Source organism: Erythrolamprus reginae, chromosome 11, assembly GCF_031021105.1.
Source record: "Erythrolamprus reginae isolate rEryReg1 chromosome 11, rEryReg1.hap1, whole genome shotgun sequence".
NCBI lineage: Eukaryota > Metazoa > Chordata > Lepidosauria > Squamata > Dipsadidae > Erythrolamprus > Erythrolamprus reginae.
This window is the reverse complement of record NC_091960.1, coordinates 2775183-2792060: the sequence shown is the minus strand read 5'-3', so window position 1 is coordinate 2792060 and position 16878 is coordinate 2775183. Positions and strand designations below refer to the sequence as shown.

Genomic DNA, 16878 nt, shown 5'->3' with positions numbered 1-16878 from the left:
TAGAGAAGGCTCTTCCCCTGGGGCCCGCCAACCGACATTGTTTAGTTGACGGGACCCGGAGAAGGCCCACTCTGTGGGACCTAATTGGTCGCTGGGATTCGTGTGGCAGAAGGCGGTCTCGGAGATATTCTGGTCCGATGCCATGAAGGGCTTTAAAGGTCATAACCAACACTTTGAATTGTGACCGGAAATTGATCGGCAACCAATGCAGACTGCGGAGTGTTGGTGTAACATGGGCATACCTAGGGTGTGGCGCCACTGCATTGATTGACGTTTGCTCTCTGGAGTAGGGTGATAAGCCCAAGTTTCACCTCCGATCACTATACCGTTAAAAAAAGTTTCGCCTTCAATCTCGAAACGGTCAAGAGATTCTCGGGCGGCACTGATTCTGTCGATGTTGTGTGCTTCAGTAAGCATCCTGGACACCCATCGCAGCAGTGTTCATGCCCTTAGCATTCAGGTAGCGTATTACAGTGCGGAGGGAAATGGAACGAGGACGCTCATCTCTCACCTTCACCACAACGCCAGTCGATGATCTACTGACCACTGGCACTGGTCATTCTCTTCTGCTGGCTTCCCGCTCCACGATAGTCATACCAACTTCCCCCGCCAACATTCCCCGCAAGAGCTACGTGCCTTATTTATTTATTTAATTTATTTATTCATTTGTCCAATACACAAATACATAGGAAGAAAAATAGACATGTAGTAATATATATATAAGGGTAAAAGTGAACTTAGAGGAGAGGATATATGAAAGAAAGAAAATATATATGATAAGTGAGAGAAAGGAAAGACAATTGGACAGGAGACGAAAGGCACACCAGTGTACTTATGTGTGCCCCTTACTGGCCTCTTAGGAACCTGGAGAGGTCAATCGTGGAGAGTCTAAGGGAGAAGTGTTGGGGGTTAGGGGTTGACACAATTGAGTCCGGCAATGAGTTCCACGCTTCGATAACTCGATTGTTGAAATCATATTTTTTACAGTCACGTTTGGAGCGGTTCGTATTAAGTTTGAACTTATTAACCTTGTAACCTTACTTTCCAGATAACCCTTCATATATACCATTTTAAACAAATAGTTATCCAATCTCTTCTTAAAAATTTTCAGTGTTGGAGCATCCCCAACCTCTGGAGATCCTTGACATTGTTGGCCCAAAGGAAAGATAAACTCGTTCAATCTCTCACAACCTCAGCACTTTTGGTGACTTCTTCAAAGCTAGTTTGTAACTTATGAGAAGAAGGTGCCATCTTAGAAGTTGGTGTTCCAGGGCTGTATTTTTTGGAGTATAAGATGAATTCCCTCCCCACAAAAGAGGGTGGAAACCTGGGTGCGTCTTATACATAGAATGTAGACATGCCCAACCTCTCAAATGGAGATTTTGGAGGCTGTAACAGCCTCTGAAAATGGAGCTTTGGCTGAAAAAACAGCCTCTCAAATGGAGCTTTTCAAGGCTAATATACCTGTTCCAAGCTGTTTGCTAAGGACACCAGCCAGGTGGGTCGTATACTCCGGTAGGTCTTATATTCCGAAAAATACGGTAGTTCAAGGCAAACTTGAATTTCTGCAGGTGGAAACCATGTCTAGATCAGCCTTCTCGATTCAAGACATAAAAACCACAACCCCATCTTCCCCTGCTGGGGTAGTGATGGAGCTTTAAGCTTGGTAGACCACCACCTGGGGAAAGCAATGTCCCAGGTTGATTTGAGGGGGTGACATTGCTTGGCCCTGATCCTTCCTCTCTGCTGTCTCCTGCCAGTTACATGGTTCGGGTGCGGGCTGTGGTGATGACCCGAGACGACTCAAGCGGCGGTTGGGTGCCCATGGGTGGTGGTGGCCTGAGCCATGTGACCATCTGTAAAGTCCGGCACCCTGATGAAGGGCAACGCCGTCAGTACCTGATCAACGGGGAACGCCTCCGGGACCAGACGGTGAGACTGATGGGATGGGGAGGGGGTTTGCGGGGAGATGATTGCAAACTAAAAAGATTAAGAGTACTGTATATAACAGTGATGGTGAATCTATGGCACAAGTGTCACAGGTGGCATGCACAGCCATATCTGCTGGCACATGAGTTGTTGCCCTAGCTCAGCTACAATGTACATATGTGTGCTGGCCAGCTGGTTTTTTGCTTGCACAGAGGCTCTAGAAGGGCATTTTTGGCTTCCAGAGAGCCTCCCGAGGATGGGGGAGGGCATTTTGTACCCACCCCCAGCTCCAGGGAAGCCTTTGGAGACTGGGGAGGGTGAAACACGAGCCTACTGGACCCACCAGAAGTTGGGAAACAGGCCGTTTGAGGCCTCCGGGGGGCAGGGGAAGCTAATTTTGCTCTCCTCAGGCATTGAATTATGGATGTGGGCACTCACACATGTGTGATAGCATGCGCTTACGGTCTTTCGGCACCCGTGGAAAAAAGGTTTGCCATTACTGGTATATAAAGAGGTTTCCTCTTCTTCCATGGCAAGAGATGATAAAGCATAGGGGGTGTTTGTTTGTTTGTTTATTTATTTATTTATTCGATTTTTATGCCGCCCTTCTCCTTAAACTCAGGACGGCTTACAACATGTTAGCAATAGCACTTTTTAACAGAGCCAGCCTATTGCCCTCACAATGCAGGTCCTCATTTGACCCACCTTGGAAGGATGGAAGGCTGAGTCAACCTTGAGCCGGTGATGAGATTTGAACCACTGACCTACAGATCTACAGTCAGCTTCAGTGGCCTGCAGTACAGCACTCTACCTGCTGCGCCACCCAGGCTCTTTAAATCAGCAAGGTTGCATCAGTCCTTAAATCGGGATATTAATTTTTGCTTAAGTGACTTCCCCATCAGCCCCGGCCTTAATCTTAGAAACAACCATCAGCCTTTCTGCACATTTAGGTCCACATAATCTTGATGGGCAGTACTGGGGGGGGGGGCAATACTTTGGGGGGGGAGGGTGGTCCTCTAATTGTTCTTCCCATCATCCGTTCTTCTTCCTCCTCCTTTCTGTCCTGCAGACCATCTTGGAGTGTGCCTTGAAAAGGGACCTGGTCTACAACAAGGTGAACCCCATTTTCCACCACTGGAAAGTTGGAGATAACAAGTTTGGCCTCACTTTTCAGAGCCCTGCAGATGCAGTGACCTTTGAGAAGGGCGTGCAAGCCGCTCTAAAGGAGATCACAGAAGGTGAGAGGGGGCTACTGGAAAAATGGTGACATGGGCGTTGGGAGTCCACTACAACCGAGTCATGGTAGAATATCGCAACTTCCCTTAAGCCCGTTCCAGTGGGAAAATTTCACGTTCCAAGTTGACAGCATCGATCAACTTCTAGGTGTTGTTTTCTGAGTACCGCCAATCCCTGAAATACGAGTAATTTGTAAAGACGTTGTAGGTTCACAGTGGTTACTACAGAGAGTTATTGAAAAGCTGAGTGACAGCACTGCCTTCTACCAGGCTTTTGTCCTACTCAAAATGAACGCAGGAAACACTGGAGAATTTCTTGAAGTAGCTTAGACAATTTAGGAGTTCATTTTGGAATTACAGTGTTCCCTCGATTTTCGCGGGTTCGAACTTCGCGAATAGCCTATACCACGTTTTTTCAAAAAAATATTAATTAAAAATACTTCGCAGGTTTTTTTTCTATACCACGGTTTTTCCTGCCCAATGACGTCATACGTCATCGCCAAACTTTCAACTGCAAAACTTTCATCAGCATTATCGTAAAAAAAATAATTATTGTTAATAAATAATTATGTTTATAAATATCAGGATCACTAAGTGTCTTATTCAATGGTGAGTACCAGTAATAATGTTGAGTAAATGGTTGTTAAGAGAATGGGAAATTGTAATTTAGGGGTTTGAAGTGTTAAGGGAGGGATTGTGATACTGTTCATAGCCAAAAATGGTGTATTTACTTCCGCATCTCTACTTCGCGGAAATTCGACTTTTGCGGGCGGTCTCGGAACGCATCCCCCGCGAAAATCGAGGGAACACTGTTGAAGTAAACCCAGAGGCAGGGTTAGTTGAGAACGGTACCTTTATTCAGCTCAGAATAGGTAAGTGACTTTCAGCTAGTACCGTGTGCTCTGCTTGGGAGAAACCGCTTCTTTTATACATTTGCGGTTCCCGCCAAAGCAAGAGCAGAGCGCGTCTGAGCCAATCAGGAGCGACTTCCTGATTTCCAGCTCAGACAGCGCTTTAGCAAGGAACAAACTATTTACAGAGATACAAGGTAGCCATTACAGGATACAACAACTGTATTATTATTATTACGGTGCATCGCACAGTCAGCCAGATGTTCAGACTGGATTTGGCATATTTATCCATTTATCGAGCCCTTCCCAAAGACCAGGGATAGGCAGATGTGGGTGTTTAATAACATTAATGGTGTTGTCCCAGGATGGATTATGTTCCGAGTAAAGCTGCCTTTTGCAGTTGACTGATAGTAAATTTGTCAATGCCGGCGGGACTCCAGTTCTCTTGGGATTACACCCTAGTCACCTATCACTATTGATATTACTATTATTACTATTTGAAATGTATAATAGCTGGCCGCTCCCATAGATTCAAGGCAGCATGCCAATCTAAACCCAAAACACAACACGCACAAAATTAAAAACAATTACAGTGGTACCTCGAGATACGAGTTTAATTCGTTCCGGACCTGGGCTCTTAAGTCGAGCAGCTCTTATCTCGAACGACTTTTCCCCATAGGAATTAATGTAAATAATTTTAATTGGTTCCAGCCCTCAAAAAACTCACAAAGTTAGTCTAAATTATGCAGAAAGACAAGTTTTTAATGAAGAAATGTACATGTACATATAAATGAATAATGAAGTTTCTTTCACTTAACTTGTAAACTTTCTTAAACTTTTAAATTTACATATGTTCAACTTCTCTGCCACCCAATCCTGTAGGACAGAGGTCCCCAACCCTTTTTGCACCAGGGACCGGCTTTAAGCGATCAAGAGAGGAATGGGTGAATGAATGGACGGAGGGTGGGAAGGAAGGAAGGAAAGAGGGAAGGGACAGGAACAGAGGAAGGAAGCAAGGAAACTTATGAAAGGGGAGAGTAAGAGAGGAATGAGTGAAGGGAGGGAGGGAGGGAAGAAGGTGGGAAGGAGAAAGAAAAGAAGAAATAGAGGAAGGGAAGGTAAAAGAGAGAAAGAAAAAGAGCAAGAAAGAAAGAAAGAAAGAAAGGGGGAAGGGACAGGAACAGAGGAAGGAAGCAAGGAAACTTATGAAAGGGGAGAGTAAGAGAGGAATGAGTGAAGGGAGGGAGGGAAGAAGGTGGGAAGGAGAAAGAAAAGAAGAAATAGAGGAAGGGAAGGTAAAAGAGAGAAAGAAAAAGAGCAAGAAAGAAAGCTGCAAGCACCCCCCCGAGCCCCCCAGGCCGGCTGCAACCTTTTAAAACACGGGTGCCGCTTCGCAGCTGTCTCCTGAAGCCGAACGCGGAAGTTAGCGTTTGGCTTCAGGAGACAGCTCCTTGGCGCTTGTATCTCGAATTTGGGCTTGTAAGTAGAACAAAAATATCTCTCCCCTCCCAGCTCTTATCTCGAGTTGCTCTTAAGTAGAGCAGCTCTTATGTCGGGGTTCCACTGTACAAACCAAATTAGAGTCTCTTTTCCTAAATTTTCTCTTAAACTAGCCAAGTCCTGAAGAATACATTTTCATTTTTCCCCCCTTCACCTTTGCATATTTCATTCAGAATAAAGGCCTATCGTTATTGTATTTTTTTTAAAAAAAAGACTTTGGTATAATTTTGTGCACATATTTAGATGTTTACTTCCATCTTCCAGGTTCTTTATCACCTTGTTCCAGTGCTAATGGCTCCTCTTTGTCCTCTGAGGATGAAGCAGCTGGACAGGAGGAAGCCCTTACTGTGAGTCTGTTTTCTACTTCGAATTGGATGTTTTCTGATAACCTAAAGCGATTTTTCTCATCCGTGTTAGCCAAGGAAGGGTTCGACAGAAAAACACCTTTTTTTAAAAAAAGGAAGTTTTTGCCCAGAATAAGGTTCAAATCACTCGCCAGGGCCTGTTAATACAGGTAGACCTCGACTTATTTAGCAACTATTCAAAGTCACATGAGCGCTAGGGGGAAAAAATGACCCGCCAGTGGTCCTCGTCAGGGAATTTCACAACAGCTGTCCAAATGAAGTCAGTGACACTGACACAAATTTATAGTTTTATATAAATAAATATATTTTACATCATTGTGTATTGGACAAAATAAATAAATAAACAAACAAACAAATAAATAAATAAGTATATACAGCAAACTAGATAATCAGGCAGATAGGAGAATCATGAGGTAAATCATGGAGCAAACAAGGTCCACAGAAGAAAAAAGTGAGGGGGGGAGGGAAACTCCCCCTCCAACATCCACAGCAACCAATCACAGCGCAGATCACCTCAGGCAGGGGCCAGCCCTCTTCAACCAATCAACCATAATAGTGTGTTCCTGTTCACTGCGCAACCCCACTGCTCCGGCTCCTAAATTTAAATATCTACTGCTACTACTACTATCACTGAAGATGTTACCTACTTTGGGTCATGAAACATCTGCAGGAAAACCACCAAACTCAGAAAATATCAAGCGCCTCTCAGTTTGGCCTTGAGCTAACAAAAATTCTCTTTTATTGTTACTTTTCAAAGGGTGGCACTGCCAGTCAGGGAATTTGTGTTGCAGCTGTCCAAATAGGAGTCAGAGACGCTGACACGAACTTGCAGTTTTATATAAATCGATATATTTCACATCAATATATGCAGCAAACTTTTAATAATCAGGCAAGCGGGAGAATCATGAGGTAAATCACAGAACAAACAAGGACCCACAGAAGAAAAAGGCAGGGAAAAAGGGAACCTCCCCCTTCGCACCCATATCGACCAATCACAACGCAGATTGCCTCACGCAGGAGCCAGGCCTCTTCAACCAATCACCCATAACTGTGTTCTGGCTCATTGCACTACTCACTGCTAAATTTAAATATCTTAACACTTGTACTTACTGTAGTTCAACCATATTTAGAGTAATTACAACTGTTGTACCACCCCCGGGTCCCGTGATCACAATTCTGACATTTGCAACCAATTTGCCTTTACAATCAGTTGGGGTATCTTGCGGTCGAGGATTACCTGTAAAAGTTGGTTCCTCATTTGGTCACAAGTCTTACCTTGCGCTAGGGGCAACAGAATGAAAAGCCTGCTCTCGGACTCAACATAACATCTGCATTGTGGCTTCTCTCTCTAGGTGCGCACAGATAGCGAGTCTTCCTCAAATAGCCAGCAAGAGATGCTCCCCAAACCCATCACTATTGTGACCAGCGAGTCCTCCTCCACCTGCTTCATTCGCACCCCCATTTCTGAAGAGTTCCCCTTCAGCTCAACACAAGGAGCGAGCTCAGCTGGACCGGTGTGTAGTCAGGGTCATCCTCTCCCTCTCCTTCTCCTCTCCTCCCCTCCTCTCCTCTCCCTCTCCCCTCCCTCTTCTCTCCCTCTCCTCTCCCTCTCCTCTCTCTCTCCTCCCCTCTCCTCTCCCTCTCCTCCCCTCTCCTTCTCCTCTCCTCCCCTCCTCTCCCTCTCCTCTCCTCTGATCCTGCTCTCCTCTGCCTCCTTCTCCTTTTCCCTCTGCTCCCCTCTTTTTTTCTTCTCATTTTCTCCTCCTCCCCCTTCCTGAATTCCCTGGGCATGACTTCCATCCTTTTCTTCTCCCCCCACCCCAGGTACAAGCCGAGCCTTTGCAGCAGCTGACTCTCCCAGATGAGGAGGAGCTGGAGAGCATCACCCCTTGTCCCTGGGTCACCAAAGGCTACGAGGACTACCGGCGGGCCGTGGTTCAGAAGCACCAGCCAGACCCCGAAAAGATTGACCTGTGTGTACACTTTGAGAAGGGCGGACGGGGCAGCCGATCTCCTCGGGAGAAGGAATACAGCTTTCCCCCTGGGGCCGAAGGGCGGCTCAAGGACCCCAAGGCTTCGCCTTCCTGCCGGATCCATGGGGCCTCCTCCCCTACGAAACACAAGCCGATGAAAGAGCAGCAGCAGTCGCCGCAAGCGCCCCCTGGAGCCATCATGGGTGTGGAAGAGGACACGGTACCCTCGCGGTGCGTCTACTGCCGGGATGTCTTTAACAATGAAGAAAACGGGCGGGGACAATGCCAAGACGCGCCGGACCCCATCGGCCACTGCGTCTACCAGTTCACTTGTATGTGGTGCGCCGAGAGCATGCTCTACCACTGTATGTCAGACTCGGAAGGGGAGTACTCGGACCCTTGTTCCTGCGACACCGGCCACCCGCACTTCTGCATCCGCTGGCTGGCCCTGGCCACCCTCTCCTTGGTGGTCCCGTGCATGTGCTGCTACCTACCCCTCCACGCCTGCTACTCCTGCGGTGAGCGCTGCGGTTGCTGCGGTGGCAAACACAAAGCTGTCCGGTGAAACTGAGCAACTCCTGGGTGCGCCGTTTGGGGGGGGTTTGCCACCAGGGCCGCAACGGGCATAAGCCAGGCAGCTTTCCTTTACAAGATGGAGGCTTGCTGGGGTTCCAGTCCTTCCCCCGGCTGTCTCTCTCTCTCTCTCTCTCCCATACTCCCTTTCACCCCTTTGAGGTTATCTGGCAGCACTCCTGGGAGACCTCTCGAGACGATTTTCTGTCCTAAAATTGGGACTTACTTTAATGCAAGAAAGGGAAAGCAAGGTGGTCAGATGTTGTCGTAAGTACACATCGGGCACGTATCCCCCCCACACACACACCTTGCGATATTCTCTCTAGGGGTGATTTTGGGGAATGGTTTTATTTTAAGGAAAGGGAGGATGAACTTGGAAAAACAAAACGAGAGGACTACGCCGTAACTTTGACCAAAGTTTACTATGAATTCTGAAAGCATCCCGCCTTTTACCGATGTCGGTAACATCCATAAGCTCCGCCCGTCCTTGCTGTATATGTTTGGATGAGTCCAAGGCAGGTTTGGGCAACCTCCACCGAGATGGACCTCACTGACCAAATATTTTGGCAAACCCATCAGACAGATAAAAGCATTCCTTGCCCCCGCTTCCCTGTGACACCCCCCAATGTCTTCTTAAGATTGAGATGTAATAGCGTTGCCCGTAGGACGCGAGCTCACTAGGGGTCAAGGGAAGATGGCTCTCTTTTTTGGACCTCGTCCTGTTCTCCTTTACTTTTCCCGAACCACCAAGGTCCAGATTTTTAAGTCCTGGATACAGGTAGTCCTTGACTTATGACCCCAATGGAGCGCAACATTTCTGTTGCTAAGGGAGACATTCGTTAAGCGAGTGCTGCCCTATTTTATGACCTTTGCTAAGTGAATAACTTACACATCTTAACGGCGAAGTTGTTAGATTAATCTGGCTTCTCCGCTGCTTGTCCGAAGGTCGCAAACGGGGAATCACATGACCCCGGGATGCTTCAACTGTCATAAATATGAATCGGTTGCCGAGCATCTGAGTTTTGATCATGTGACCAATTGTGTGAAAAACAGTCATAAGTCGCTTATTTCAGGGCCGTTGCAACTTTGAACGGTCACTAAACGAATTATTGTAAGTCAAGAACTACCTGTATTTTGGGGGTGGGTGGGTGTTGCATGATGTTTAACGATGTGCTGAACATGTCACTGTCTTCAAAGGCTGCTTTCCATGAACAAGAAGTCCTTGCAGAGTGAGGGTCAGGGAGACCAGAGTAGTGGATTTGTCATTAAGTCGGCCATCCTGAACTTTCCCGGCCTGGTGGGGAATTAGCCCCCCCTCCTCCTTTTCCACCGTTCCAGCTGACTCTGCTGGAAATTGTAGTCCGAGACACAATTTGGATGCCCACTTGGTTTTAAAAAACCCATAATATTAAATATCTCCTGTCTTTTCTGGCATGGGGCCGTTGGCTTGGCATTCTAGGTTTCTGTGTTTGCTTTGGAGGGCTGCTGTTTGGTGCCAACCAGAGAAGGATATGCATGTTGCTGATTGGCATTGATTTGGCTGCTCTGGAGGCGGGCGGGAGTTTTTACGATCATGTTAGCGGTTACTCGGGACTCCGAATTTTGCTAATACATCATCAGACTGCTTTCGCCACTCAGTTGCCTGTACTGGTAGCTCCTGACTTACGACCGTATCTGAGAGAGGAATTTCCATCTTAAATCAGTAAACTCGTAATTTTATGACCATTTTATACCGCAGTGGTTCGGTGACTTTACTTGTTGGAAGAAAGTGGTAGGCGCGAATTGGTTGCCAAATACCTAAAATTGCAATCACGTGACATTAAGAGCGGTGCAATGGTTGTAATTTCAGGGACAGGTCATAAGTCACTTTTTTCCTGAGGTCAATGTAGCCTTGAGCCGTTTTGAAATGGTCGTCACTTGAGGATTATCTGTACCGTAAACTGTTAGCCTCCCAGACTTACAGAAGTCTCTCGGGAGTTTCCAGGCTAAAATGGCCGATAAAAATGTATCGAAACAAGGAGATATCTAGTCTTTCTCCCACGCTGGCTGGGGAATTCTGGGAGTTGAAGTCCAGATATCTTCAAATTGCCAAGGTTGGGAAACACTGGACTAGATGGACCATGAGGTCTTTTTCTGACGTCAATCTTCTATCTTTCTATGTTTAGTTCCCATTTAGGTTTACCGTTTCCTGCTTAGCAAAACCCAAATTTTTCCTTTAATAACCCCAAACTTCCAATCTGCAGGAATTATGCAAAATAATCTGATAGGCAGACGGTACGGTTTGCATAATTTATTTTAAGCAAATGTGCGGATTTCCACTAGCAAAAGGACGGGTGGAAGAGGTGTTTTTGTTGTTTTAAAATAAGAATAAAATAATATAGCCCGGGCTGTGTTTTTAAAAATCTGGAGCATCAGGTTCTTGATGTTTTGTAGGTGAGTTTTCGGCATATAGAGGTGTTAAAATTGTAGGCTAGCCGAGGGATATCCAACCTGGGCCACTTTAAGACCTGTGGACTTCAACTCCCAGAATTCCCCAGCCAACCATGCAGGCTGGGGAATTCTGGGAGTTGAAGTCCACAAGTCTTAAAAATTGTCAAGGTCCAACATCCCTGATCTAGAGAATTGGCTCATTCCTCAGTGCGGTCATTTTTTAAAAGTCTGGTGTAAAATGTTTAAATTGGTTGTTTTTAACCTGAAATGTAAAAAGGCAATTTTTATTCTTAAATATTTTAGTTTTTTTGCCTTGTGGTTTCTGCTCAGGCTGTCAGAACCCAACGGAAAATGTGGAATGGGTTAAGGAACGGGATTGCCTGTGTGAGAACGCATGAAATATTTTAAGCAGAGAAAAGCACATTAAAAGCACTATTTCCTTTTACTGTTTGTTCTTCCCAAGCAACAACAAAATTTTCTTTCTTTCTCTCCTTATTTATTTTTCTCTCCTTCCTTCCTTCCTCTTTCTTTCCTTCCTTCCTTCTCTTTCTTCCTTTCTCTTTCCTTCCTTCTTTTTTCTTTCTTTCCTTCTTCCTTCCTTCCCCTTTCTCCCTCTCCCTTCCTTCCTTATTTTTTCTTTCCTTCTTTCTTTCTTTCTCCTCTTCCTTCCTACCTCTTTCTTTTTCTTTCCTTCCTCTTTCTTTCTTTCTTTCTTTCTATCTTTTCTTTCTCCAATTGCACTGCAATCATTCTTAGTAGCACAGTTCTTAAGTGAAACTGGTTTCCCCATTGACTTTGCTTTTCAGAAGGCAATCACACGACCTCGGGACATTGAAACTGTCGTGAGTCCATGCCAGTTGCCAAGCCTCTGAATTTTGATCATGTGACCCGCAGAGCTGCTGCCACGGGTTGCAAGTGAGAAAAAGGGTCGTACGTTTATTTTATTTATTTTTATTTATTTATTTTGTCAAGTACGTATCAGTAGCATACAAAGATATAACCATGTTTATATACATGATGCTAGTAAAAGAGAAACATTAGGACAGGGGACAGAAGCACGCTGGCGCACTTATGCACGCCTCTTATTGACCTCTTAGGAATCAGAAGAAGTCAACAGTAGATAGTCGAAGGGTCAAGTTTTGGGAGTTAGGGGGTGATACTACAGAGTCAGATAGTGAGATCCAGGCATTAACTACTCGGTTATTTTTTACAGCACCGTTGTAACTTCAGGATACCAAATGAACGTTTGTAAGACGAAGACTAGCTAAAAACTGGCTTAGGGAGCCTCCCAATTTTGAAACGTTGTAATTTGAAGGATGACGAAGAGAACACAAACGGGTGTGTATGTGGGTGGGAAGTGTATTTCCTCATTTAGGTCAAAACGTGTTGAGATAAGAAGATGCATATTGCAGTTGGGGAGAAAAGGAACATCGTTAGTACGACATAAGATGGCACCTTGCCTCCTGCCCTTAATAGATACAGTTCTACTTTTTTGGGGTGATTTTGTTGGTTCTTCGCGGCCGAAAGCAAAGCCCCGATCGAGGTCTTTTTGCTTCTCGAGATATTGTTTCAAAAGGCTCCTTCTCACAACAGACAGGGTTCGGTTTACACAGGGTATACCCAAACACAAACAGCACACCTTGTTATCCTCCTGTTTGTTACGTAGACCGGTTGGAGAGGATGCATATATTCCTTGCTTAAAGTCAGGAAGCCATTGAAGAGAAATAATAATATGTGGTCCCGTGCATTCCAAACGGCCTTACAAGGTTTGTCAATTGCAGAATTGAGCCGCAGAAAATGTGGGGTTTTTTGGGGTGGGCGGGAGCAAGAGACGGGGAGGGAGGAAAAACAAAGGGACAGGTGGGCTGTCTCCCCCTTTTTTGACATCAAGAATGCATCCTTCCCTAAGATGCAGGAAGGGCCAGGACTCACAAAAGGGGATCGATGCAAGCTTCACTTTCTCCTTGCGTTCTGTTTCAATAAAATCTCCAAAGCACAAAAACTCGGTTCGAACCACAACGTGTCGTCGCTTAGTTAGGAGGCTTAGTGACGCAACCCCAGTATCACTGTTATTTTGATTTTTTTTAATTTTTTTTAAAAAAATCCTTCTGATGTAAATTGTGTCCGATTCCAATTTACTCAGTTTAACCGCACTTCGAACCAAGTTTAAAACCTGTGGACGTCAACGCCCAGAATTCCCTCGGCAGTCATTCTAGGAGTTTGAACTTAGTTGTGGAACTAAATCAGGCATCTCCATTGACTTAAAAGTTGACAAAGGGTGTTGCAACTGTCGTCCGTTCATGCCAGTTGCCAAGCATCTGAATTTTTGATCACAGGGATGCTATAATAATCCTTAAGTGTGAAAAATTGTCATAAATCACTCCCCCCCCCCCCCAGGGCTGTTGTAGATTCGGTTGCTAAATGAACATATGTTTAAGTCAAAGTCTACTTGTATGTATTTCCTTTACTCTGTCAACCTAAAGATTTGTATAAATTATGGGATTGCCTTCCCCCTCTTACTTTTCCTGGTGGTCCCAATCTCTCTGATTAAGCAGCACAGATTGAATCCAACTCAATCCCATTAAGACAGTGTTTCCCAACCTTGGCAACTTGAAGGTATCTGGACTTCAACTCCCAGAATTCCCCAGCCAGCATTTGCTGGCTGGGGAATTCTGGGAGTTGAAGTCCAGATCTCTTCAAGTTGCCACGGTTGGGAAACACTGCATTAAGAGAATTCACCCATTGAATTCTTAACTGGCACGTCTCTCAATTTTTTTCTCCGTTCTGACTCCTATTTATTTACGATTCTAATTTTTTGCTTGGGTCCAGATCTGACCTGGTAGATTCCTGAATTTCAGGGGCTGCCTTTCATCCGTGGGGGAACTGCTTCAGCCACCCATCTTCAGGATTGCACGGAATTTCAATGTTAGGATTGCAAGGGAAGGCTGTGCTCAAAACAGGGCCAAACCTTGAGATGGGGAGAATGGGGAAGGCTGGCGGATGGGGGCAAAAAGGGGTCCCATCGTGCAAGAGGCTACCTACCAGCGGGCAGTTGCTTTCATTCCGTTTTAGGTCTTTGCGAAGGAAAAAGGTCAACGGAAACGAAAACCACAAGTTTATATTCCGTCTTTTTTCTCCCTAATGTGGTTACCAAGCTAATTTTCTTTCCTGTTTTAAATATTTTATCAGATTTGTATATTCGGTCTTGAAATTTCTGTGTATTTAAAAAAAAATATTTTTAAAAGAATGGCACAGAGGGCACTGGAAGAGTATGCTCTTATTATTTAAAACTGTACAATTGTAAATTAAAAAGGAAAAAAAAACACATTACACTTAACGGAAGAAGCCTGGCTTTTCCATTCTTATTCTCGCCGCATATTGAACGAATTTCTTTTCCAGCAACAATGAAAAAGTGTTCCCTTCTTTTAAAAAAAATCCATCTACATCCATTTTAAAACTTCCATTGTGTAATGCTTTTCTTTTGCTCCCCTCTAAAACCTTGGGCAGAGGTAAACATCAGTTTCCTTGGAATTGGAAAAGCCATCATCTTCTAACTACAGTTATGGTCATAAACAAGGCTGAGCCAAGTTACTAGTCCACAAGTGTCTTGTTTCGCTCTCCGTTGCAATTTTAAAACTCCATATTGACAAGTGCTGCAGAATTCCGTTTTGGTTGTTTGGTTTCCCAGAATTGTTTAAAATCTGAATTCAGTTTCCACTCTCTACATCCTACATCATGCCTCTTGAAGTCTTTAGACTTAGAATGACGTTTATTGTCACTTTGAATGTACAGTACACCAATCGGCACATATTAAAATGAATTTTCCTCGCTTTCAGCTCTCAAAGGGTCTCTATCTCCAATTGGAGAAAGGACAAAACACCACCACCTTATTTATTGATTAAATTTATATTGCCCCTGTTATCTCAAGTGACTCTGGAAGGCTTACCATAATATTAAAAAAGGCATTTTTTTTTAAAAAAAAACTTTTAATTGTTAAGTGTTGGTTTTAAATTGTTTTGCACTGTTTTTAGGGGGGGGTGTTATATTGGATTATTATTTGTGTATTTGGTTGTTAGCTGCCCAGAGTCCTCTCCGAGTAGGGCAGCATAAGTCTAAATAAATAAGTAGATAGATAGAGGAGTCCTCTTGTTTCCCTTGTTAGCTTGTGGGAGAGGGCTTCATGATACTTGAAGCAGAGCCTCCAGATTCAGTCACATTTGGGTCCACACAGCGTGAACTCTCAAATTCTTTCCACTATGTATTCAAGATGGACAGGGCAAATATTTATATGTATACGTATGTAGGTAGGTAATTAGATACCGTAGATACAGTAGGTAGGGAGAGTGGGAGAGAGACAGAGGGAGACAGATGGAAGGAGGGAGATGAGATGGATGGATGGATGGATGGATAGATAGGAGAGGGAGAGAGAGGAAAGAGGATAGACAGGGTGAGAGGAGAGAGAAATAGATGATACTAGATAGATAGATAGATAGATAGATAGATAGATAGATAGATAGATAGATAGATAGATTTAAAATTAAGCCCTTTGTACCAATTTTACCATATTTTGTAGAATTCAGATTTATCTTTTTCCTGTAATTCCAAATGGCTCAAACAGAAAAAGTACACAAAAAACTAGAAACTCCTTCCTTTCGTACGCAAGAAAATGAAAATATAGAAACATTGCACCATAAATTGAACACAAAACCCCTGAAAACGAATCCGTATCTTCCCCAGAAATATCCAAAATGAACACAACATAAAATACAGAACTAAAGAAGACAAGCACACAATTCCACACACTGGATACAAATACCTGACATTAGGTCGCTTGATAGTGATAGTCAACAATATGGTTGAGAAATTATGTCTTCTATACAACAAATATATGTATATAGCAAAATAAAATATTAACTGAAGATAAGCAAATAACTATCTGTGCATATATAGCATACCACTGAAACTGAATACATTTTATATGTTGTTTAAGTTTATATGCTCATTTGTCTTGTTTTTTTTTCTTTGTATGTTCTGTTTAAATTGTTTTTCTTTTCTTTTTCTTTTTATATGTAGAAACTTAATAAAGATTATTTAAAAAAATAAAATTCAAATTAAGATCAGGAAGGGGAAAAATGCTGTTCTAATTTTCTTATTCAATTTATATTCCCATCACTATCTGGACTGCAGAGGTAGGCAAAGTGGGCTCTTCTATGGCTTGTGGACTTCAACTCCCAGAATTCCGAGCCAATCATGCTACCTCAGGAATTCTGGGAGTTGAAGTCCACAGGCCATAGAAGAACCACCTTTGCCTGTCCCTGATCTGGAGGGACTCTGAGCGGCTTACAAACAGCATAAAAACCCAATTCAAAGCATTTAAAGTGAAGATTGGCAACAATTAAATAGGGAACCAATATTCAGGGAGTTCTTTGGCCTCTTAATACACTGGGACCAATTACCACTGAAGACACAGAAGAACTCTGCACTCGCTCAGAGACACGTCGCCCCTCGTGGCTAGAGCTCGAGAAGCGCGTAAGGAAGCCGGCGGCCAGCTGTTCCTCCAATGGTCGCCCCCGCAGCCGGCCGCGCGCTCCGATTGGTCGGCGATTGATACTTTTGCCTCCCCCTTCTACTCTCCTGTGTCTGGCCCGTTGCCATAGTGAAGAGGGGGGTCGTCCGCGAGGCCGCCTTCCCATTGGCCGAAGGATGTCGCGGGCGTTCTGAGAGGAGATTCTTTTTTTTCCCCCCAATTCCTCGCCGCAAGAAGGAACTCTCGATTGGCCTGGGAAGCCCTGTGGGAGGAGCCTCCCCCTCGGTTGCTATGATAGCCGTCGACCAATCACAGGCGCCGAGCGCGGGGCCGTGGGGGCGCTCTCGGATTGGGCGGCAAGCCCGCACTGTCATTGGCGGAGCCTGGTAGGCGGCGTTTGACGTGAGTAGGAGGAACCCGGACGGCTTATCCAATGGGGAAAGCCGTCTCTGCTGGAGGGGCGGGATTGCGAGGCTTTTTTTCCGCTCGGTTCGA

General features: G+C 44.7%; 1 protein-coding gene across 1 annotated transcript; it reads left to right on the top strand.

Annotated features, from left to right (window-relative positions):
• Positions 1-1760: 1760 nt before the first annotated feature.
• On the top strand, positions 1761-8490 carry LOC139174216 (sprouty-related, EVH1 domain-containing protein 1-like). Its single transcript, XM_070764440.1, has 5 exons — positions 1761-1932; positions 2999-3167; positions 5780-5862; positions 7233-7394; positions 7705-8490. Exons 1-5 carry the CDS (start codon positions 1765-1767, stop codon positions 8416-8418), a joined length of 1296 nt encoding a protein of 431 aa, XP_070620541.1. The 5' UTR covers positions 1761-1764; the 3' UTR covers positions 8419-8490.
• Positions 8491-16878: the final 8388 nt, after the last annotated feature.

Excerpts from the sequence above, each read along its gene's own strand:
- LOC139174216 (XM_070764440.1), top strand. The coding sequence starts at position 1,765 with ATGGTTCGGGTGCGGGCTGTGGTGATGACCCGAGACGACTCAAGCGGC. Across the intron at positions 3,168-5,779 it reads TCTAAAGGAGATCACAGAAG|GTTCTTTATCACCTTGTTCC; the intron begins GTGAGAGGGGGC and ends TCCATCTTCCAG. Across the intron at positions 7,395-7,704 it reads GAGCGAGCTCAGCTGGACCG|GTACAAGCCGAGCCTTTGCA; the intron begins GTGTGTAGTCAG and ends CCCCCACCCCAG.